We start from the raw sequence: 22,465 nt of genomic DNA, 5'->3' as shown, positions 1-22,465 counted from the left end.
TATATTATTAAGGGAAAAAGTTTGAAAAATACTCTAACTTTGGTTGAAATTGCTGTTACGATACCAAACTTTGGAAAAGACCTTTTACCCCCCCTATACTATTTAATAGTGTATTTTTAAGGTATATATGTGCCCACGTGGACACATTATTATTTAAAATGATGCAATATTTATGATGTCCATGTAGACACATATATACCTTTAAATACACTATTAAATAGTATAGGGGGGGTAAAAGGTCTTTTCCAAAGTTTGGTATCGTAACAGCAATTTCAACCAAAGTTAGAGTATTTTTCAAACCTTTTTCCCTATTATTAACAATATAATCGCTTGTGTAATCGATTGAAATTAAGTGATTATAATGTTAGAACTTAGGAGTTTGTTGTGGTCCTTATCATTAAATATATTTTATTTTGAATATGATAGAAAAGTTATTGTACTTGTTTTAGTCAACTTATATTTCATTTGTTATAAGCTTGTGATTTTCAACACATCAACAAATCGTATTGATGATCAGCTAAAATAACAAAAGAAAGAATTTTGTGTTAAATTCGTAGGTACTTTATTGTTCTAACTTCGACAAAGATGGTTTGTTCAGATGGTAAATATATTTCACCTTAAATTTTAAAATTATAGATTTGAGTCACGAGGAAAAAAACAAGAATCATTCTTAAATCCTTGCACAAACATGTGAGTGTGTTTGAAATTTTGCTATTGAAATTAACAAGACAAAGTTAAAATAAAAAAAATACTCCTACAACAATTCATATACAAAATTCTTTTCCAAGATTATATTGTATCAGTTTAAAGAAAGAAAAACATCACCATATATTAGATAATAATCTTACATTAAGAGATATGATGATGTAATTCTGCATGTACTAAATATTTTACGTACTAAAAAGGTGGAAACGAGACGAAGCTTCATTCATTGCTTAATTAATATCCTTGGAAGATCGGTGGCGGTGGCGATGCGTAAATTGAACCAATATTTGGTGGAAGGACAACATGCTCGAAAGGTGGTGGTGGTGGTGGAGGTGGTGGAGAGTGGACGGGTGGTGGTGGAGAATGTACTAGAGGTGGTGGTGGGGAGTGGACGGGTGGTGGTGGGGAAGAAACAGGAGGAGGAGGAGAGTGAGCGGGTGGTGGTGGAGAATGTACTTGAGGTGGTGGTGGGGAGTGGACCGGTGGTGGTGGAGGGGAATGGACAGGTGGCGATGGAGGAGGAGAGTGGACAGGTGGTGGTGGAGAATGTACTAGAGGTGGCGGTGGAGATTGGATAGGAGGTGGTGGAGGGGAGTGGATAGGAAGTGGTGGTGGAGAGGAAACATGTGGAGGAGGAGAGTGGACAGGTGGTGGTGGAGAATGTACTAAAGGTGGCAGTGGAGAGTGGACAGGTGGTGGTGGAGAATGTACTAAAGGTGGCGGTGGAGAGTGGACAGGTGGTGGTGGAGAATGTACTGGAGGTGGCGGTGGAGAGGAAACATGTGAAGGAGGAGAGTGAACAGGTGGTGGTGGAGAATGTACTAGAGGTGGCAGTGGAGATTGGACATGAGGTGGTGGTGGAGAGTAGACGAGAGGTGGTGGAGAGGAAACAGGAGGAGAATGAGCATGTGGTGGTGGAGAATGTACTATAGGTGGTGGAGGGGAGTGGACGGGTAGTGGTGGAGAGGAAACAGGAAGAAAATGGACACGTGGTGGTGGAGAATGTACTAGAGGTGGTGGAGGGGAGTGAACAAGTGGTGGTGGAGAATGTACTAGAGGGGGCGATGAAACGGCTTGTGTTGGTGGAGGAGAAGCCTTCTTTGGGGTGGGTGGTGACTTAGAGGTAGGTCGAGGTTTTGGTGCTGGTGCTGGTGTTGGTTTTGGTGGCACTTCATTTTTCTTACTAGGAGGAGATTTTGTTAAAGGCCCTCCACATTTAGCCTTACTACAATCAACTGGCTTACTCACAATAGGTTGACATTCTTTTTGAGACTTTTGTTTTGCTCTACCAGGCAAACAATTGTTCCTATCATCCAAACTCATATCTTTCCTTGTTCGCGCTTCACAACCTTTAGCCTCTCCATTAAAGTAATTAAACGAAAACACAAACTTCTTCAAACTCAACGATGAACATAGATTCTCCGGAACAAACCCAGTTAAGGTATTATGTGAAATATCCAATTCCTCAACATGTGAAAGACCATCAAGTGTCTTTGGCAATATCCCAGAAAGTAAATTCCCAGCAGCATTAAACACTGTTACATTCTTTAACAACCCGACTTCAACAGGCAAACATCCACCAAGATCATTGTTCATGAACACAATCTCATCCAAATTCGACATCTTCCCAATGCTACTGGGAATACAGCCATGAAACTTGTTATTAGCAAACACAATGACAGAAGCTGAAGAGTTACCAAGAGTCTCAGGGATGGTAGACACAAATCGATTATCATTCAAGAACAAAGCATCAAGATCTTTGTCAAACAACTGTGGAGGCAACTCTCCCTCAAAGTTGTTAAACCTTAAATCCAAGTACTTAAGACTAGACATGTTCAGAACAACCGTAGGGAAAGGGCCAACAAGACGATTATTACTAACATCAAACTCATGCATCAACGTAAGCTTCGAAAAACTCTCAGGAACAATTCCACAAAATCTATTGGAATTTAGGTGAAACAAAGCTACATCTGTCAATAATCCTAATTCTACAGGAAAATAACCTGCTATATCTGCATGATTCATATCAATCCCAGCAACAACAGTGACATTAGGATCATCTAAAGCAGGCGAACAGAACACGCCTTTATAGTTACAAACATCTGGACCTTTCCAATTGCTAGTGAATTCAGAAGGGTCAGAATATATAGCTTCTTTCCATGCCTTTAACGCAATATAAGCACGTCTAAGCCTAGAATTAGGAAATGTGTATTCTACATTCACCTCGAATTCATAGTTATCGGGTAAATTACCATTTTCAGCAAGTGTTGACAGTTGTCGCCGTGCAAGCAATGATGCTTCATGATCAGAGAGTGCACAAGAGAAAGAAAACAGAACAGCAGAGATCAGCAACAAACTGAAAAAACATCGATACACCTGCATTTTTTAAGGGGAATTTCCGACTAACAAGCTGCCTCGGAAGAACCAACCCCCAAGGCTGCCCCTAAGGAAGATGATTTACAAAAGAACTATATATTAAACACAATAACAATTATTCAAGATAAGAAATGCTCATCATATAAGAAATGAAGATTGATTTTTTCACTTTTTTTGTGGGAGATATAGTTGTTGGATGAGGTCAAATTATGTCAATGCAGTATTTGAATTGAGTCATTAGGCCAATGGTGATGAATCATACAATAAATTTCACCACAGAATAATAGAGGAAACAAAGGTAAACCTTAAATTGCTCTAAGTCATTGGTTTAACATTGCTCACAATATAAACAACAAACAAAATAAATGGATCATTTTACAAACAAGTAGGGAGATTTACTTTGGCTTAAAATGATTTTCTTGGGCTACTGTTTAATTGTAATAAATTTATAAATCTTATACTCCCTCCGTCCCATTTTATATGAGTTAGTTTGACTTGACACAGAGTTTAAGAAAGAAGGAAAACCTTTTAAAATTTGTGGTCTAAAATAAGTGATACATATTTGTGTGGCTATAAATTATTTCATTAAGGGTAAAATGGGCCTTTTAACGATAAGTTGTTGCTTGATATAGAAATGTGTCATCCTTTTTGGGACTGACTAAAAAAAAATATTAAGTCACATAAATTGGGTCAAAGGGATATATATTTTTATAGATATATGTACGTATGGGACATCAGTGTTTTAAAAGGTGGAAGACCAACAAGGATTGTGGTAGAGTGGTAAGTACTCATTCATCCTTAACCAAGAGATCTTGTGTTCGAGTCCCTTAGGATAAGGAGTCGCCTTTGTTAGGGAGCGCTTTACCCCCAATGTGGGACTTCCCAGCGCAAATCCAAATTTAGTCGGGCTCCAATTTGGGTACTGGACACCAGGTGGAAAACCAAAAAAAAAGAAAGAAAAAAAAAGAAGTGGAGGCGTTTCACATAGGTCTTGACGAGGCGCAAGGCCCATGAATAATTAAATTACTCGTAATATTATTAACTTTTGAAGAGGATTTACAAGGCTAATTACACACGATTACATAAGAACCATGGGGCGAGTTCCGTGTGTAGGGCGTAGGGTGCATTCTAGGCATATGTCCGGGCGCCTAGGGCATAAGCTTCGTGGCCTCACCCGGGGGAGAACCCCAATTCTGCCCTTTTAAAACACTGTGAAACATAATCCCATGGAATTTGTGCCAATCAAATGCACCTAGGCTGTAACTATCCATGCCTCAAAAAACTACATATTGCGGAAAATGAATCAATAACTCTATCAATACAAAGCACTTTTGTGCAGGAACACTCCCGGATCATTGGTGGAACTCAGAAATGTAATAAATATTCAGACATGTAAATGCCAAATGATTCATCAATATATTCTAATCTTTCATAAACCAGTACATGACAAAATTGCTAACCAATGAAATCCCTCCACGTCAAATTTGTTCTTAAGATATTTTAAGGTTACGAAGCCTGACTTGCAGAGTGAATGGTAAAGGAGGACATGAAAAGCTTTAGTCCAAATACCGGATAGAACATACTCATCGCTGAAGAACGCCAACTTCCATGACGAAAAGCCAATGAGTAATCAACTCAGTTAGACGGTCTCTGGCATGCAACAAACAACTGCCAACTGATAAAAGCAATTAGCAATGAGCTGAAAAGCTCAAAGCCAACTACTTTTGGAAGGTGCCACCCCAAGCCTCGCCTCAGATAACTGCAAACACCACAGCAGTAGCTTAGCAAATCTGTTTTTAGAATCAGACATGAAAAAGACGACTAAAACACATGCAATCATTTTCTTCAAAGAGAAGTTAGTGCTCCAAGATCAGGTTCTCAGCTTACAAATTCATGTCAAATTAAAACTGGACAAATAATTGCTAACTTAGCAATGCAAACTGACCCCATGTCCAACCCATTTTATGTTAATTTTTTTTTTTAGTGACTGAGAAACCTGTATGGAGCCAACCCTTTGGGCCAACCGCAACCTTTGAAACTCGGGGATGATGGGTCCACCTTCTACCCTTCTCCACTTAACTATTGGAATTAGTTTTCTTTGACGCATGGCTCAAACTTGTGAACTAAGACACAAGTCCCTCAACCTTTGACAACTGAGCTAACCCTGGGGGACTTTATGTCATTTAGTTTCTTTTTTAGTTTCTCGAGCATAAAAAAATGTTTATCCACAAATATCTTGGGCAATTTCTGATGTTTTAAAATTAAAACCATAATTTTGCAATGTATGTGCAAAGGGCCACAGGGTGAAAGGACTATCCAAAGTGGAGGCAACTAAATGTGATGGTGGTCCATTTGGACTGTTAGACAGGAGGATCAATTAAATGGGATGAAAAAGAGTGATACAATTTAGTATATGATATAAAAATTGAAAAATATGCCACTGGAGCACTTACTAGATACTGGAGAGTATTAAAAAGTTTATATGGTTCGAAAAGACAACATGAAATTTCCTAAACTAGAGTTGGTTTCTATTATAAAAGACAGACAACTAATGTAGATCTAAATGGACTTCCTTTTAACTTGGTCTGTGCAGAATGCATTTTGATAATTATTATCCTCCTTATTCCCAGCCTAAGCTGCTCGGATTCGGGTGCGGATCTAGAGATCAGATCCTTCATGATCCAAATTCTAAGATTCGGGGTTATGGATCCAGGTTTGGATACACGTGTGGGAATTCGGCAAAAAACAAATAAACAATTCAATATCTAAAATTAGAGCTATAAAAATGTCTAAATCGTGAGAGACATTATATGGAAGACTTACAAGATATTCTAAGGAGAAAACATTGATCAGGAGGAGAATCCCGAAGATAAAAGGAAAAGGACTGACACATAAATTGCTATATACAAGGTATTCCATTTTCTTCAATTTCACTTTAGCTTTAGTTTTTATCAGTCCCGAATTTCTCCATCGCTTTTGGTCAAAGTGCCCAAAATTGGTTGACCAGATCTGGTATGGATCCCACAGTGTCAACACAGGTGTGGCACCAAAAGTGAAGAGTCCAAGCAACTTAGTGTCTGGCCATATCCACTATCATTGTACACAATTTTTCTAGTTCTAAAGGATCTTCTCAGGGCAGTAGAAGGATTTACTATTACAATCCAAAAGTTTCACTGCTTCATTCATGTGAAACAGCTACTTATTTTTTCAAAATTTTTAGAGAGATCTATCTCGGTCACCCCTTAGAACCGACTACACCATTTCAAACTCGGGGATAATGGGCCCACCCCTCTACCCTTCTACACTCAGTGAAGCAGCTAATTGATATTTGCATTCATTCCGGATTAATTTACTATAATAAGAAAAACAGACCTGGTTATAGTTGGCATTGTTGCCACAATCCCAGCACATGCATATATGATTGGTATCAAAGTCTTGGGTTTGTTTTTCCGTAGCCACATAAGAGAACCCAATGCTGCTAGTGATATACTGAAAACCTGAAGAAAGAAATAAGACCAAATGTTGAAGTAAAAAAGAATAACTAATAGGAAAGACATGATAGACTTCATCTCAACTCCAGCTGCATAGTAATACATTATACTAAATAACGAAGGCGATGTTCTCTCTTCCCTCTTCCTTCTTTTCTTTTGGGTGTGGGAGATGGGATTTACAGGGTCGGGTATTTTGAGGGGAAGGAGGTGCTACACTGCAAAGGCGAACAAATTGACCACGAAGAATAAAATTCTACCAAATTTGCATTTGCTTCTAGGCCTTGCAAGATGTAGTCCCATGTGAACTCCAATCCTCTAGCACCAAACCAAAGAGGTACCAGTCTATGCAGAACAGAATCAGCAAAAGCCCACCCTGTGAACACAAAAACAATGACGTTAGAAGCAAGAAAGTTGCAGCAATTTCAAAGGAAAATATTCTTTCTTTTTCTTTTTGATATGTACATTTGTTTCAATTGCTACTCCTTGGTTTAACTTCACAAAAAAATTCTAAAGGGTCACAATGTTGGTAGATCTAAGTCTCTCATCTAGTATTTCATTTTTATCAGAATCAGTGTACCACAATAAGATCACCATGATGGAACTAAATATTATGTCCAACAAACGAGAAAATACTATTGCCATGTGTCCGCTTCTTAAGCTGCAAATACTGCCATTGGAACTCTCATTCTCAATCATATGACTCCTTTGACCACTTATGCATGCACCTTTAATAATATTTGAAATGAGGCAATATGACTTTACCTATTCAATTTTGTGCTTTAACAAACTTTCACAAGAAGAAATGTTGTCAATGAGAAAGACACTAATCCAATTTCTATTAAGTCGGATATATTTGCTAGCAACTCAGTTCAGATTCACAATCCACAACTTTGCTAAACAATCATGACATGGTTTTCTGTCTCACTGGCAAAACATGTAGGAAAGCTGTTAGGTGGGCATTGTTAATCCTAACAATGGTACAAGACAAGATACTCGTTTTCCCATGGTCTCAGGTTAAACAACTCATGTCTTGGAAGTTGGAACAAAGTATAGTTCATGATTTAGGTAGTCATACCAACCATAACTTAATAACATACTATCTTCTCATGTAGCTAAAAGCTTCAAGCACGCAAACAGTTATAGAAGAAGTTAGCACAGTTAAGGTGTTACGTCAGGCGATGATACCCCATTATCTGCCTTCCATTTTATAAATACTCTTTTACCTTATCCAGTGAACCAATGAAAACAGGTATTCGCCAAATTATGTAGGCCAGCATTTTGAAACAACTAATTCTCAATTGCTGGATTTCCAACTGACTTGTCATGCTAAATAGGTTTACTCACCCAGTAATCAAAATTTGACCAAGGCATGTTATTTCAGGAAGAAATAAATCATACTCACCTAGACCAACAGCTTGAAACTTGTGATTCTGCGAAATATTTCTGTGGGTTAACTGTGTCAATGCAAAATATAGGCCTGCAACTTCGATAAAGCCAAATAAAGCCTTCAACAATTCCTATAAAAAGGGAAGGAGCAGTTTACGATCAGCGCAAATTTTGCTCTTAATAATATACTAACGCAAAACCATATTAAATTGCAAAAAAATTTGAACTTTTTTTTCTAGACATCAAGAAATTACACCAAAGATCAACCTCCATTGAAAAGTTATTAGTGTATGGACCACATGAAGAGAACACACATTGACCATTTGATTCATCATTGAGCCGAGTTTTTGTAAAAATGGTACAATGTAAACATTGTCCTCTCATTAGTTTCAATTGAATCAGGCTTAATGCTTTGAGTTCCTGTTTGTTTTGGTTTATCATTGTGATCAGCACGGATTCAATTCCTAGGCAAAGAAACCAAAAGAGACATTCCTCCTTTCATGTTGAAGCAACGAAAAGAGAATTGGAATGGGTAGCTTTGTGGGTTCCGGTTGAGTATTTCTCACCAAGTCCAATTTCCCATGTCATCCAACTCTGAGGGTTTTTCAAGCGATTGTTCGAATAGATCTGGTCTTTGAAGGAATAAAAAAAAAAGGAGAGACTGGTAGAGCCTAGATGGATAAAATCAAATGGTTGGGAAAAAGGATGGTTTAAGAAAAAGAAGATTCAAAAGTACTTCAAGCTCAGTCTATATACAGCAAACCTACACTTCAACAAGCCTTGAAATATGTGTCATCTACAGACATTTAAATTCAATTATGTTTAGACGAGAGCAGTTTTCAAAAAAAAATATTGCGTCTAGACGAAAGCAGACGTTTATAAGCTGCAGGCTCTCATTCTGACAGTAAACTTTCACCATGCTGTGTCACCAGTTGATTTTAAGGAAAAAAGAATAGGGTTCTGGGGTGTGATAAAGGCCAGCAATCCTACTTTATTGAAGCTAAGGCTTATATAGATAAAACATCAAATATAAAAATTGATCCTTGACAAACACTACCAATTTCCAAAAAAAAAATCGTCCTTGACAGCAAGACAACAGCTAAACTACCAAAAATAAGATGATCATGGTCACTATGATAAAGGAAACATATTAAAAGAGGGATAATGAAATACCTGATATGGATCAAAATTGTCGCTTTCACTTTCAGATACATTAAGAAATGTTGCTAGACAAACTAGCTGAAAAGGAAAAGGATCTAAATGAGCTCGATGGAATATATTAAGGAATAAAACAAACAAAAGTAATGTCCAGGAAATTAAGTTTATATTCTTAGGCATTTTTTCTGGTTGAAGGTAAAACTTAATTCATCTCTCAGCTTCTTTTTCTTCATATTGTTATTGGGAAGAGCTAATTCCATTAAGTAAAAATAGTATGAATTAATGGTCATGGACTAATGGCATAATCAGTTACCTTAACTAGTGCGGTAAAAAGGTAAACAACCGCAGCTTTTATTGAAGTCCACAGTGTGTCATACTCAGACCTGCATAAAAACATCATAGTTTCAACTTCTGTTCAAATTTCCTTTACAAAAAAAGAAAACTTCTGTTAAAAATACGGTATTGGTTTATAGAGGCCTCCCTTCCATGTCATGGAATGTGTCACAAATGATAAGGTTGACTTGATTCTAAAATCATAGATTAAAGAGAAAAAGGAACATACTAGAACGACTCACTCAAGAAGGACGGACAATTATATCATACATAACAACAGTCCAATTTGACTAACTTTTGAATGCATAATAAGAAAACGATGAGGAAACATATTATTATCAAGTATCAGTTTCAGATATTTAAGTCTAAACAAGATAAAATAGGGAAGAAGATTAAACAAGCCTAGCAGCATAAGTATATTTGTAGATCTATGTTTGCTTGGACTCTCCAAAAATGTTGCCACGCCCGTGTTGGATTCTCCAAAAATGCACTACTTTTGGAGAATCCCACACGCACTTGTCAACATTTCTAAAGAATCCGAGCAACATAGATGTGTGGGTGTGTGTATATATATGCTTGAGCTTGACCAGACATTAATCAGATAAACAGATAGCTACAGTCACCTGCTTGAAACTATTAGAACAAAATAAAGCTGATCCACTACAATATCATTCATAACAGACTCTCCTGTGCTGGAATAGAAAAGGATTGCCTAAATATTTTGAGGAGAGACTGGAATTCTACACCTGCTGCAATATGATGGAGCATTTGGAAGGAGAGAAATAGAAGATGCTTCGATGGACAGAGGAACTAAATCAGGAAAATCAAGTCTAACTGTATTCTTTTGGTCTCTTTTTGGTGTAAAATGGATTTAGTTGAAGATGCAGATACACTGTTACAATTCATAGAATCTTTAGTGTAGATAGCCAGGGTTGACTTTTTCTGATATATTTACTGTACTTTCTTAGTGCTAGATTTGTTATCAATACTACCTGCCTTTCCAAAAAAAAAAAAAATATCATTCATAACAGACAAAATCATAGTATCAAAAAACCTTACCTAGATTATGCACTTAACAAATAAATGCATCATTTTTTGCACAAACTTTTTCTACTTAAACATGATAAAAAAATAGAGGTGGATCCGAATTTAAAAGTTGTGGGTTCCTGACATATAAAATTATGATAAGTGCCCCAAAGGGATTTGAACCCTCGATAAGGAGGGCAGCAAAGCATAAGTGGGTTCCAATTCTACCACTAGACCAAGAGGCTAATTTGTTAACGGGCTGCCAACACAAATTGCTCATATGTTCAATAAACTTTTCAATAAAAATACTGAATTTCTGAATCTACGTAAAAATTTACTGGGTTCCAGGGAACCCCCACCCAAAGCCCTGCATCCTACCCTGATAAAAAAAATACACTTGAAACTTCAGATATCATGATTAAACACCTAAGAATTGATAACAGCGGCTCATGATTAAAGTAAAAGAATGAATTTGGCACACTCTGAAAGACTTCGGGATTTTGGATACTGTAGGTGCGTTAGGTCCGAGGAGGTGATACGGGCTATTAGTAGGATGAGCAGGGGAAGAGCGACCGGACCCGATGAGATTCCGGTAGAATTTTGGAAGAACATGGATAAGGCAGGCATAGAGTGGTTAACTGGGCTGTTTAATGTTATTTTTAAGACAGCGAAAATGCCTGATGAATGGAGGTGGAGTACAATGGTTCCGTTGTATAAAAACAAGGGTGATATCCAAAACTGTAACAATTACAGGGGTATCAAATTGTTGAGCCATACTATGAAGATTTGGGAGAGAGTGGTGGAGATGAGAGTGAGAAAAGGGGTGTCCATCTCCGAGAACCAGTTTGGATTCATGCCGGGACGTTCGACTACCGAAGCCATTCATCTTATGCGTAGACTGGTAGAAAAATATAGAGAAAGGAAGAGAGACCTTCATATGGTGTTCATTGACCTTGAAAAGGCCTATGACAAAGTACCGAGGAATGTCCTCTGGAGGTGCTTGGAGTCTAAAGGAGTCCCGATGATTTATATTAGGGCGATAAAGGACATGTACGATGGAGCCAAGACTCGGGTTAGAACAGTTGGAGGAGACTCAGAACATTTCCCAGTTGAGATGGGGCTGCACCAGGGATCAGTCCTAAGCCCTTTCCTATTTGCTTTGGTGATGGACGAGTTGACGCGGTCCATTCAGGAGACGGTCCCGTGGTGTATGTTATTTGCGGATGACATAGTACTGATTGATGAGACGCGGGACAGAGTTAATGCGCGGTTGGAGGTGTGGAGACAAACGCTGGAGTCCAAAGGGTTTAGGTTGAGTAGGACCAAAACAGAATATTTGGGGTGCAAATTTAGCGATGGGTTGGATGAGACAGATGTGGAAGTGAGACTTGCCGCACAAGTCATTCCTAAGAAGGAAAGTTTTAGGTATCTTGGGGCTGTAATCCAAGGGAGTGGCGACATCGACGACGATGTCACACATCGCGTTGGGGCTGCTTGGATGAAATGGAGGCTTGCCTCTGGAGTATTGTGTGATAAGAAAATTTCACCGAAACTTAAAGGTAAGTTCTACAGAGTGGTAGTTAGACCGGCCTTGTTGTATGGAGCGGAGTGTTGGCCAGTTAAGAACGCACATGTTCATAAAATGCATGTTGCGGAGATGAGGATGTTGAGATGGATGTGTGGACACACTAGGAGCGACAAGATTAGGAATGAGGTTATCCGGGAGAAGGTGGGAGTGGCCTCTGTGGTGGACAAGCTGAGGGAAGCGAGACTGAGATGGTTTGGACATGTGAAGAGACGGAGCGCAGACGCCCCAGTGAGGAGGTGCGAGGTAATGGTGGTAGAGGGTACGCGGAGGGGTAGAGGTAGGCCCAAGAAGTATTGGGAAGAGGTGATTAGACAAGACTTGGCTATGCTTCACATTACCGAGGACATGACTCTAGATAGGAAGGAGTGGAGATCGCGTACTAAGGTTGAAGGTTAGTAGGGCTAGCGTGTGTCTTCCCTTGAGAGGGTTTGGGTTGTTAGCGTTTGGAGTAGTCCTTACCTTATGCTGTTTACTGCGTTTCACTCCCTTTATCTTTCTTGATGTTATTGTCTCATTTGTTGATTATACGCTATCTTTTGTATTGGCTGTTTTGTTTTATATATATCTCTTCTGTTACTTTGAGTTGTTGTTCTTGAGCTGAGGGTCTCCTGGAAACAGCCTCTCTACCTCCACGAGGTAGTGGCAAGGTCTGCGTATTATTTACCCTCCCCAGACCCCACCTAGTGGGATTTCACTGGGTTGTTGTTGTTGTTGTTAACCAATAACAATGTTTTAATCATAACCTATAAAGATAACATCTTTTGAATAATTTGACTAATACTACCAATCAAAAACTCTTCTCACTGTTTAACATTAACTCCTAGAACTAAAAGATACTCCCTCCGTTTTTAAAAAGAATTGTCTTTTTTTCTCTTTTTGGCAACTCTTCAATTGTAACTCTCCACATGACATATTCAAGACCACACGATTAAAGGATATTTTGATACATTCTACATATCAATTAGTTTAATACCACAAGATTCAAAAACCTACTTTACTTTCTTAAATTTCGCACCAAGTCCAAACCAGACAAACAAATCGAAACAGAGGAAGTACAGAAAACTCAATGCATACCCAGTAACCAGAAAATCAAATAAGAGTCAACACAGATCATTAAATTGCCAATTAACACTAAACACGAGACTAAAATACACTGAAAACTTCAGATATCATGATAAAACACTTAAGAATCGATAACAGCTGCTCACAATTAATTTTAAGCCATAACCAATAACAATGTTTAATCATAACCTATAAAAGATAACATCTTTTGAATAATTTGACTAATACTTAAACATTAACTCCTATAATTAAAAAATACTAAATTCAATGCACCAGTAAATCATATAAGAGTTCATTAAATTGCCTATAAACACAAAACATGAGACCCCAAACAAAAATCACTCAATCAAAAACATGGGAGTTGAAAACAAAACCCAAATTTCATATAAAGAGATCAAAATCGATTCTTGAAAAAAAATCAAATTAACTCGTAGAAGCAAAAAATACTAAATCCAGTGCATACTCAGAAGCCAGAAAACCATAAAAAAGTTAATACAGGTCATTAAATTGCTTAACATGAAACCCCGAAATCAAAAACATGGGAATTGACACCAAAAAAAAGCCCAAATTGCATATAAAAAGATCCGTGAAAAAACTAAGTTTTTAACAAAAAAACGTACAAAGGGGTTGCTGAGTAATAGACAGCATGAGGTCCGAATGTAAGGATTGCACAGTTGAAGAAGTGGAAAACCGTCATCTTCTTCTTCTTCTTCTTCTTCTTCCTTCTTTGGATCAGTAGAGGGGATCTCAAGGCAAAGTTGTGCTACTTTTTTTTGTGTGTGTTTTTGTCTTTCAGGTGGATTTTTTTGCTTAATTTGGGCTTTTTCATTCACTTTTTTTGGGCCAATGTTTGGTTGATTTGGTTAGGTGGGCTTTTAAATTTAGATTTTGAAAGAAAAAAGGGGGAGGTTGGTGCGGGTGGGTGCGTCGGGGGTGGGGGTGGGGGGTTAACCACTTTTCGGGTGTATTTTACGAGAATGATTTTGGAGGTGGATTGTTTTGAACTTTTGACCTCATTACCGAATGTCACGTGATGTTATTATGTTACTAACAGCTTGTATGGATACATCGAATTCAAGATTTTCATTTTATATAATAGATTTAAATTTTAAGATTTTTAGCACTGAATTCATTATAGCGTTAATATTATGAGCTTAGATCTAATATTTATTAAGATTTTAATAAATTGTTATATATATATATATATATATATATATATATATATTGTATTGGAAGTTATAGATTCAGATGAATTCGTAGCTGAAAGGCCACATACGCCTTTATTTGGATGGTTATTACTTACTATTTCATAATGTATCGTATTGTATTCATTTGATAAATATGTCATTTCAATAGATTATACGGCATGTTTTCGGTCATTGCTATACCTTTTGGAATCGAAGCAATAATTGCATTTCATTTCATAAAAGTAGGATATGATGTAGAATTATTATAAAATAAAAAGTGGGATAAAGAGTAAAAAAAATTATTATATAATAATTGAAGGCGAGACAAGGAAAAGTAAATAAGATAACGACGTGATCACATCAAATTGGATGTTATAGAAAATGACACTTTTCATTATTGTTACGTAACAATGAGTTTAACAATACAATATAATAAAATTTAAATAACAATCAAAACAATTATTATACTTAAAGTAACACTACGTTGTATGAATTTATAGGTAAAAACTAGTCTTACTCACAAATATAAAAAAAAAATGGTTTCTCAATCGATGTCGAATATCCATCTTAGAGCCCGATTACTTCTGAATTTACACCAAGAAGTTCCATATTGGGATAAAGAATTCCCTAATATAGTACAAACTCAAACAACTTGAAGTTTAAAAGTAGTTTCTACACCTAATACCAAGGGTGCCTATATATATATATATAATTATAAATAACAAGTCAACAACATGACATATGGTAAACAAATACTCTATTAAGTCAATGAAAAGGACTATAACATGCACCATGCCATCAAGTTTTAAGAGAATGCTTCATGCTATATAGCTCAAAAAAAGTTGTTGAAATAAACCTATAAATTGATTCAAAATTTTCCTCATAATTAACTTAATTTCTTTCATTTCCCAAAATCTTCAATCCAAAATATGGATACCACTTCCTATTTACCACTCATTATTGGAGTACTTATTTTCTTATATTTTATTTTCAAAAATAAAAACCACTCCACTTCTAAACAAGTTCCTGAGCCAGCCGGTGCCTGGCCCATAATCGGTCATCTCCACTTATTAGGTGGCACTGAGCAACTTTTGTATCGAACGCTTGGTATCATGGCCGACAATTATGGGCCAGCATTTAATCTAAGGCTCGGCACTCGCCGAGCCTTTGTGGTTAGTAGTTGGGAAATGGCAAAAGAATGTTTTACCTTGAATGACAAGGCCTTAGCCAGCCGGCCCACAACTGTGGCTGCAAAGCATATGGGCTATGGTTATGCGGTTTTCGGGTTTGCACCTTATAGCCCTTTTTGGCGCGAGATGAGAAAAATTGCGATGTTTGAACTTTTATCAAATCGAAGACTTGACGCTCTCAAGTATGTTCAAGTGTCCGAAGTGGATATCGGGATCCAAGAGTTATACAAATTGTGGGTCGATAACAATTCTGACAGGTAAAGTTAGTGTCAAGTAAATTGAATAAGTTAAAATAAGTCAAAATTAACAAATAGAGTCATATGATATAACATGCTTTAATTTAGTTTAGCATGCACATTACAAAATTTGGTACTTTGTTATATCATGAGCTAACTTTAACACCTTTAAACTCGCAGACCAATACTCGTAGAGCTCAAAAGGTGGTTCGAGGACTTAACACTCAATGTTATCGTTAGAATGGTAGCCGGAAAACGTTATTTTGGTGCCGGAGCAACGTGTGATAACGATGATGAAGCTAGAAGATGTCAAAAAGCAATAAATCAATTTTTCCATTTAATTGGAATTTTTGTACCATCAGATGCATTTCCAATTTTGGGTTGGTTTGATATAAATGGACATGAAAAAGCCATGAAAAAAACAGCTAAAGAACTTGATTTTATACTTGAAGGATGGTTAAAAGAACATCGTGAGAAAAGAAAATGTACAAGTATTGAAGCTAAGAGTACTACCGATTCCGCGGTACAAGATTTTATCGATGTCATGTTATCACTAGAAGAAGAAGGTAGACTCTCTAATTTTCCATATGATGCTGATACAAGTATCAAGTCTACTTGCCTGGTACGTTCTCGAGTTCGAAAAAGTCTAATTTTGATTATACGTAATATTTATCGAGAAATTAATGTGGTATATATGTTGTTTAAAGTATTTTATCGATGAAATTCGAATTTAAAACATTTTTTAGAACAATCACTATTAGTATAGTATATAGTTGTTGTAGTGCTATATTAATTATTGTAGTTATGTAATGTTGCAAGAACAATTTGAGGAATTCTTTGGACAAAAATTAAAACATAAGGATATAATTGTCCTATTTTCAAGAGTTAAAGGGGCAATTTTGACCTTTTTCCTTTTTTCAATGCGGATAAAGTTTTAACCATGTGACATCATAAATGAATACATGTTGTGTAAGATTTATTTATGCTATCATATATGGGGGATTGAACCCTCAACGATGAGAGCAACAAAGATTACACATGTTCCATTTTTTTGTGGGAACAAGAGCTTACTTTATTACCATGGTTCTCAGCAAATAGTTTTCAAATATTTAATGGATTTCTCAATATATCTGAAAACTAAAATCAAAACATAAGGGTATAATTGTCCTATTTTCAACAGTTAAGGGGCAATTTTGACCTTTTCCCTTTTTTCAACATGGATACCGTTTTAACCGTGTAACATCATAAATGAATATTATATTTACCTTTAAAGCGATATCTTGTGTAAAATTAATTTATGTTATCGTATATGACGAATTTAACCCTCCTTGCTCATCGAGGAGAGCAACAAAACTTATGTAGGTTCCGTTTTCTGGTTGCTGGAACAAGAGCTTACTTTGTTACCATGGTTCCCAATAAACAATTGTCAGATAATTAATAGATTTCTCAATATAAATACATGACTTATACAAAAATTACTGAGTTTTCGAGAATCCGCTCCCCGATATCCTAAATCCACACTTGTATTTTGGTGTAGGCACTAATTCTTGGAGGGAGTGACACAACAGCAGGGACATTAACATGGGCCATTTCATTAATACTAAATAATCCAAAAATATTAACAAAAGCACAAGAAGAAATTGATCTACATGTTGGAAAAAATAGACAAATTGATGAATCAGATATAAATAATTTAATTTATATTCAAGCTATTATTAAAGAAACATTACGATTATACCCTGCTGGTCCATTATTAGGACCAAGAGAAGCAATGGATAATTGTGAAATTAGTGGCTATAAAATTACCCCTGGTACTAGATTAATAGTAAATGTGTGGAAAATCCAAAGAGATCCAAGAATTTGGGAAGATCCTGATTGTTTTAATCCAGATAGATTCTTGATGAGTAATGTTGATGTGAAAGGTAAAGATTTCGAGCTCATTCCATTTGGTTCTGGTAGACGATCTTGTCCTGGTGCTTCTCTGGCTCTACAAGTTCTTCATTTGACATTGGCGCGTATTCTTCATGCTTTTGAGTTTACTAAGCCTATTGATGGTCAACCTATTGACTTGACCGAGAGTCCGGGGTTGACTATACCTAAAGCAACACCATTGGATGTTCTCATTGCTCCGCGCCTCAGTGCCAACCTTTATGGTTGTTGATGCATTTGTTATCGTTAGAATCAACCAGTTCAAGTTGGTCGATAAATCCCTCCTTTCTATTAATAATAATGCAAGTTTGTACCGTCATTTCATATGTATAAGATATTGGAGATGTCTTAAATCAAGATTGTTGCAACTTGTAGCCTATGACTCTTGGATAATATATGCAATTTCTTTTTCTATTCCGCTTTGTTCTCATTCATTTAGACGATTCATCACTAAAACTATTTCTATACTATATGTCAAACTATATAACAACTCTTCCTCTTTCTTGAATCGAACTCAAAACTAGTTATATTTTTCAAAACAAAGAGTAATACAAACATTGGTTTGAATCCAATCCCTCGAAAACCCAAAGGGTTCCTCTATAAGGTTCGTTCATAGAGAGCGAGTCAGAGGGTAAAATCAGGCTGAAAGGCGTAGTCGATGGACACTAGGTGAATATTCTTGTACTAATCCTCATTTAAACGATTCATCACTAAAACTATTTCTATGCTAGACGTCAAACTACCACAACTCTTCTTTCTTGAATCGAACTCAAAACTAGTAATATTTTTCAAAACAAAGACTAACACAAACATTCGTCAGAATCCAATCCCTCGAAAACCCAAAGGGTTTCTCCACAAGTTTCGTCCACATAGAGTGAGTCATCAGAGCCTAAAATCAGGCTGAAAAGCGTACTCCATGAACAACAAGTGAATATTCTTGTACTGATCCTCATTTAAATGATTTGTCACTAAAACTATTTCTATGCTACATGTCAAACTACCACAATTCTTCTTTCTTGAATCAAATTCAAAACTAGTTATATTTTTCAAAACAAAGACTAACACAAACATTGGTTCGTCCATATAGAGAGTGAGCCAGAGCCTAAAAGGCGTAATCCATGGACAACAAGTGAATATTCTTGTACTATCCCTTGTGCAACATGTGAAAAAGAACATTATATACCAAAAAAATTATATATAATATAAGAAACCAATGGCCAACAAATTTACACACCATTTAATTGTACATATCTTACAATTTTACAATAATAACCCCCAACAAATCTTCTCTGTTTCCAAATGAGTGTAAAAAAAACACAACACACATCAAACACTTTTTCACACATACCTAAGTTGCTCAAACTCATCACTTTCAATGCCGCACCCGTATCAGATTCTCCAAAAATACACTACTTTTGGAGAATCTGACACTCACCCGTTGACTCTTTTCAGAGTCTAAGCAACATAGACAAATTGCAACATCTATTGAATATCTCCATTGTGCATAATTGGTGCCATTTCAGAAACACTCCAAACTTTGACAGACTTATCAAGACTCCCACTATAAAGTACCCATTTTTTATCACTTGTTGTTGACTCTTTATCCTGTTCAACAGCCAAACATTTCACAGGTCCATTATGTCCTGTCAACATAGACAAACATGTATGAACACAACCTTCTTTTCTCCAAACACAAATGTTCTTATCTGCTGATCCACTAAACACAAGATTCCCAGCTGATTCAAGACACAACACAGCCAACTTATGACCCTTTAGTACACCACCATGTGTCCAATTCTTCTTCTCTTTTTCCCAAAAGTTCACAACACCGTCTGATGAACCACAATACACAACAGAACCAGACTTGTTAACTGCTAAAGCAGTCACAGCACACTCCTGATTCAAAAGTGTTTGAACCAAAACATGTCGTATCGTCTTTGGTGTGAACTCTCTTTGCCATATCTTGACAGTACCATCAGCTGAACCGGTATAGACAACGCCATCAGCACTAGCTACGACTGAATTAACAGCGTCTTCGTGTGCTTTAACTGATTCGAGACATTTTGAACTGTCTGCTCTCCATACTTTGAATGTTCTGTCCCATGATGCAGAGTATAATAGGCCATGATTATGGTCCATGCTTAAACAAGATATTGCATCCCAATGTTTGATCCAAATTGAAGCTTTGTTGTGTTTTGCTGACATGAAGTAATTGCTTGGCCTAATTGAAGCCTTGAAAATGTCAAAGAATGTTGGTAGAGTTCCAGCAGGTTTGAAACTACTAGGGTTGTTAGGTTGTACCTGTTGAGATATAAAGTCTCGTAACTCGTAATAGTTCAAACTTTCAGATGAGATAGTCATACGAGTTTGTAAAGGAGGGATTTGAGAAATGCAAAGAAACAATTTTTTAAACTACATTTAGGAAGTTCCGCCTTCTTATCTCATGTTGAGTCACAAGAAGCGCCTCAGAAAGGATGAACAAGACACATACAAGAAGCGCCTCAGAAAGGATTGATCACGTCATGTAGGAACAATGGTAATCTATGTTCTACCTTTTTCCTTCTATTCTAAAGGCAAGCAACCCTTAAACAAAACGGTCTTAGAGAGGGTTCTTCTTACTAGATTCTCTTATAACAAGGAGATTCAAAAATGTATATATTCCATCTGTTTCAATTCCTGTGACATATTTTTCTTTTTAATATGTCACAAAAACGATATTACCTTTTCATATTTTTCTTTTTAATATGCACAAACAATCACTAACACATAATTAAGATTAAAAAAAAATGTATATACAAAGAAAATTTCATTTATTTTTACTCTATTCACGCGGTATAATTTTTGAAGAATTTTTTTTAATTGAACCCCAATTCATTACACATGGCTCCACCGTTGCACACAAGACAAGAGGTCGTCCTGGTACAATTCTCACCGCCATCCATTATCAAAACGATTTTCCACATCTTTTTCCCACAAAAAAAATAAAATAAAACAAAACATGTTGAAATATAACATAATCAAACAAATAATAGTATCACTATTTTTTTTTAAAAAAAAACAGTATATATGTTCTATGTAACAAATTTAAACAACGAGATGGTCACAGAATTCAACAGTACCTTCCAAACACGAACTTTTCCATCTTGATGACCGGTGAATATCTTATCTCCAGAAATAATAATAGCTTTAACAAGTCCACTATTTGATTTAAAAGCTGAAAATTCCTTCATATCTTTCCATACACGTATATTTTTACTATCAGAACCTGTATAAAGAAGATCATTTTTTGTAGCTAAAGAATAAATATGTCCTTCTTCACGTACAAGTGAACCAATTAAACAAATTTTATGATTATTTTTCGTAGCATCGTCATCATCATCATCATCATCATTTATAGCATTTAAATTACAACTTTGGTTCCATGGTGACATATTCATAGGAGAATTTTCACAACTAAGACGATCATACGCCGAAAATTTACTTTTTTGAACGTTAAATTCATCGTCATTCATAGTAGATGACATGTTTATAAATTAGATAAAAGGGATTTAAAAAAAAAAAAAAATTTGGGGGAAATTATGGTGGATTATGGATTTATTTTGTTTGTTGTATTTGACATTCTAGTTGTTTTTCCACCATAAAAGAAAAAGAAGAGATTTTTTTTTTATGTTTAAAATATGAGAAGAAAAGATGGAAAGGAAAATTAATGAATTTGGAGAGAATGGAGGAGAGGTTTTGTAGGGAATATGAAAGGAGGGGAAGAGGAAAAAATGGTTTTAATTTGTATTATTATGAAATTTATAATAATATGGGAATGGAAATGAAGGGGTGATAAGATGTTGACACATATATCGATAGTGATAGAGTTAGAAATTCATATAACGATTTATTTTTGAACCGTCCACCTCAATTTTAAAAGGCATAAAGCTCATCGACCGAGCTAGCTTCCATGGTTAGCTAGGATTTGAACTTATGAGTTAGAATTTTTTTAAAGGCAAAAGGCATAAATTACCCCCTAAACTTGTACCCAAAAGTCATTTACACACTTTAACTAATGGGGCGACCTATTACACACCTTAAGTACATAAAAGTATATTTATTTCCCCGTTCCGTCACCCTAGTTTAGGGGGGAATTTATCTCCATACCATACATGAGCTGCCAGGTGAGGAGTTGGAAAATCATACAATTACGTATTAAGGTGAAACACAAGAGGCAATAAGGATAGCTCCTTTAAGAAATAATTAAGCTAATCATTGCATTTCCATCCGTGAACTATGACTTCTTTTTTCTTTCTCCTGTCCATCCGAAATTCGATATTCATTTTGAGATTCGATTAATTTAAATTCACGTTGAAAAATCTTACTTTGAAGGATAAAACACTCTCTATCATTCAAAGACGATTTGATACTCAAGACGCGAATATGAAATATTTGATTAAGGATAAATGACCACTTACCATTCCACTACAATCAAATATACCGGTGTTTGATATCCGTTTTGAGGCTCAATCACACCAAAAGATCTTACTAGGAATAAATCACTCCCTATCAAAGACCACTTGATACCCCATGCTCGAATCTAAATTAGCAAATTCAAGATGGATGAGTACTTACCACTCTATCGCAATCAAATATACTAGTATTCCATATCTGTTTTTGAGGCTCAATTAATCTAAATTCACACGAACAAGTCTCACTTCGAAGAATAAAACACTCCTGTGATTCCTTATTCAAAACTCAAACCGAAAAAATACTTGTTACTCCACCACAATCTTTGTTGATAACCATGAACTATGAC

The 22,465-nt window shown here is 36.2% G+C and overlaps 4 protein-coding genes across 4 annotated transcripts; 1 reads left to right on the top strand and 3 right to left on the bottom strand.

Moving 5' to 3' along the window:
* Positions 1-807: 807 nt before the first annotated feature.
* LOC125861985 (pollen-specific leucine-rich repeat extensin-like protein 3) lies at positions 808-3,365 on the bottom strand. Its single transcript, XM_049541942.1, has one exon. It carries the CDS (start codon positions 3,085-3,087, stop codon positions 940-942), a length of 2,148 nt encoding a protein of 715 aa, XP_049397899.1. The 5' UTR covers positions 3,088-3,365; the 3' UTR covers positions 808-939.
* Positions 3,366-4,370: 1,005 nt separating this feature from the next.
* On the bottom strand, positions 4,371-13,953 carry LOC125862000 (uncharacterized). The gene is made up of 7 exons (XM_049541965.1): positions 13,746-13,953; positions 9,430-9,499; positions 9,132-9,197; positions 7,975-8,089; positions 6,830-6,945; positions 6,454-6,578; positions 4,371-4,840 (listed from the first exon to the last, which is right to left on the bottom strand). The coding sequence occupies exons 1-7, from the start codon at positions 13,820-13,822 to the stop codon at positions 4,717-4,719; spliced, it is 693 nt and encodes a 230-aa protein (XP_049397922.1). The 5' UTR covers positions 13,823-13,953; the 3' UTR covers positions 4,371-4,716.
* A 1,280-nt stretch (positions 13,954-15,233) lies between these two features.
* LOC125861990 (xanthotoxin 5-hydroxylase CYP82C4-like) lies at positions 15,234-17,936 on the top strand. Its single transcript, XM_049541952.1, has 3 exons — positions 15,234-15,759; positions 15,919-16,360; positions 17,276-17,936. Exons 1-3 carry the CDS (start codon positions 15,242-15,244, stop codon positions 17,897-17,899), a joined length of 1,584 nt encoding a protein of 527 aa, XP_049397909.1. The 5' UTR covers positions 15,234-15,241; the 3' UTR covers positions 17,900-17,936.
* A 1,177-nt stretch (positions 17,937-19,113) lies between these two features.
* LOC125861993 (protein JINGUBANG-like) lies at positions 19,114-21,191 on the bottom strand. Its single transcript, XM_049541954.1, has 2 exons — positions 20,787-21,191; positions 19,114-19,968 (listed from the first exon to the last, which is right to left on the bottom strand). Exons 1-2 carry the CDS (start codon positions 21,189-21,191, stop codon positions 19,150-19,152), a joined length of 1,224 nt encoding a protein of 407 aa, XP_049397911.1. The 3' UTR covers positions 19,114-19,149.
* Positions 21,192-22,465: the final 1,274 nt, after the last annotated feature.

This window comes from Solanum stenotomum, chromosome 4 (genome assembly GCF_019186545.1).
Source record: "Solanum stenotomum isolate F172 chromosome 4, ASM1918654v1, whole genome shotgun sequence".
Lineage (NCBI taxonomy): Eukaryota > Viridiplantae > Streptophyta > Magnoliopsida > Solanales > Solanaceae > Solanum > Solanum stenotomum.
The sequence above is the reverse complement of the archived record's forward strand: the minus strand, read 5'-3'. Positions and strand labels throughout refer to the sequence as shown.

Coding starts and splice junctions, on each gene's coding strand:
- LOC125861985 (XM_049541942.1), bottom strand. CDS start 3,087: ATGCAGGTGTATCGATGTTTTTTCAGTTTGTTGCTGATCTCTGCTGTT.
- LOC125862000 (XM_049541965.1), bottom strand. CDS start 13,822: ATGACGGTTTTCCACTTCTTCAACTGTGCAATCCTTACATTCGGACCT. Junction 9,500..13,745: donor TATTACTCAGCAACCCCTTT/GTACGTTTTTTT, acceptor GTTTTTATGCAG/GTCTGAGTATGACACACTGT. Junction 4,841..6,453: donor ACAATGCCAACTATAACCAG/GTCTGTTTTTCT, acceptor TGGTGTTTGCAG/TTATCTGAGGCGAGGCTTGG.
- LOC125861990 (XM_049541952.1), top strand. CDS start 15,242: ATGGATACCACTTCCTATTTACCACTCATTATTGGAGTACTTATTTTC. Junction 15,760..15,918: donor GTCGATAACAATTCTGACAG/GTAAAGTTAGTG, acceptor TTAAACTCGCAG/ACCAATACTCGTAGAGCTCA. Junction 16,361..17,275: donor GTATCAAGTCTACTTGCCTG/GTACGTTCTCGA, acceptor ATTTTGGTGTAG/GCACTAATTCTTGGAGGGAG.
- LOC125861993 (XM_049541954.1), bottom strand. CDS start 21,191: ATGTCATCTACTATGAATGACGATGAATTTAACGTTCAAAAAAGTAAA. Junction 19,969..20,786: donor GAAAAGTTCGTGTTTGGAAG/GTACTGTTGAAT, acceptor ATATCTCAACAG/GTACAACCTAACAACCCTAG.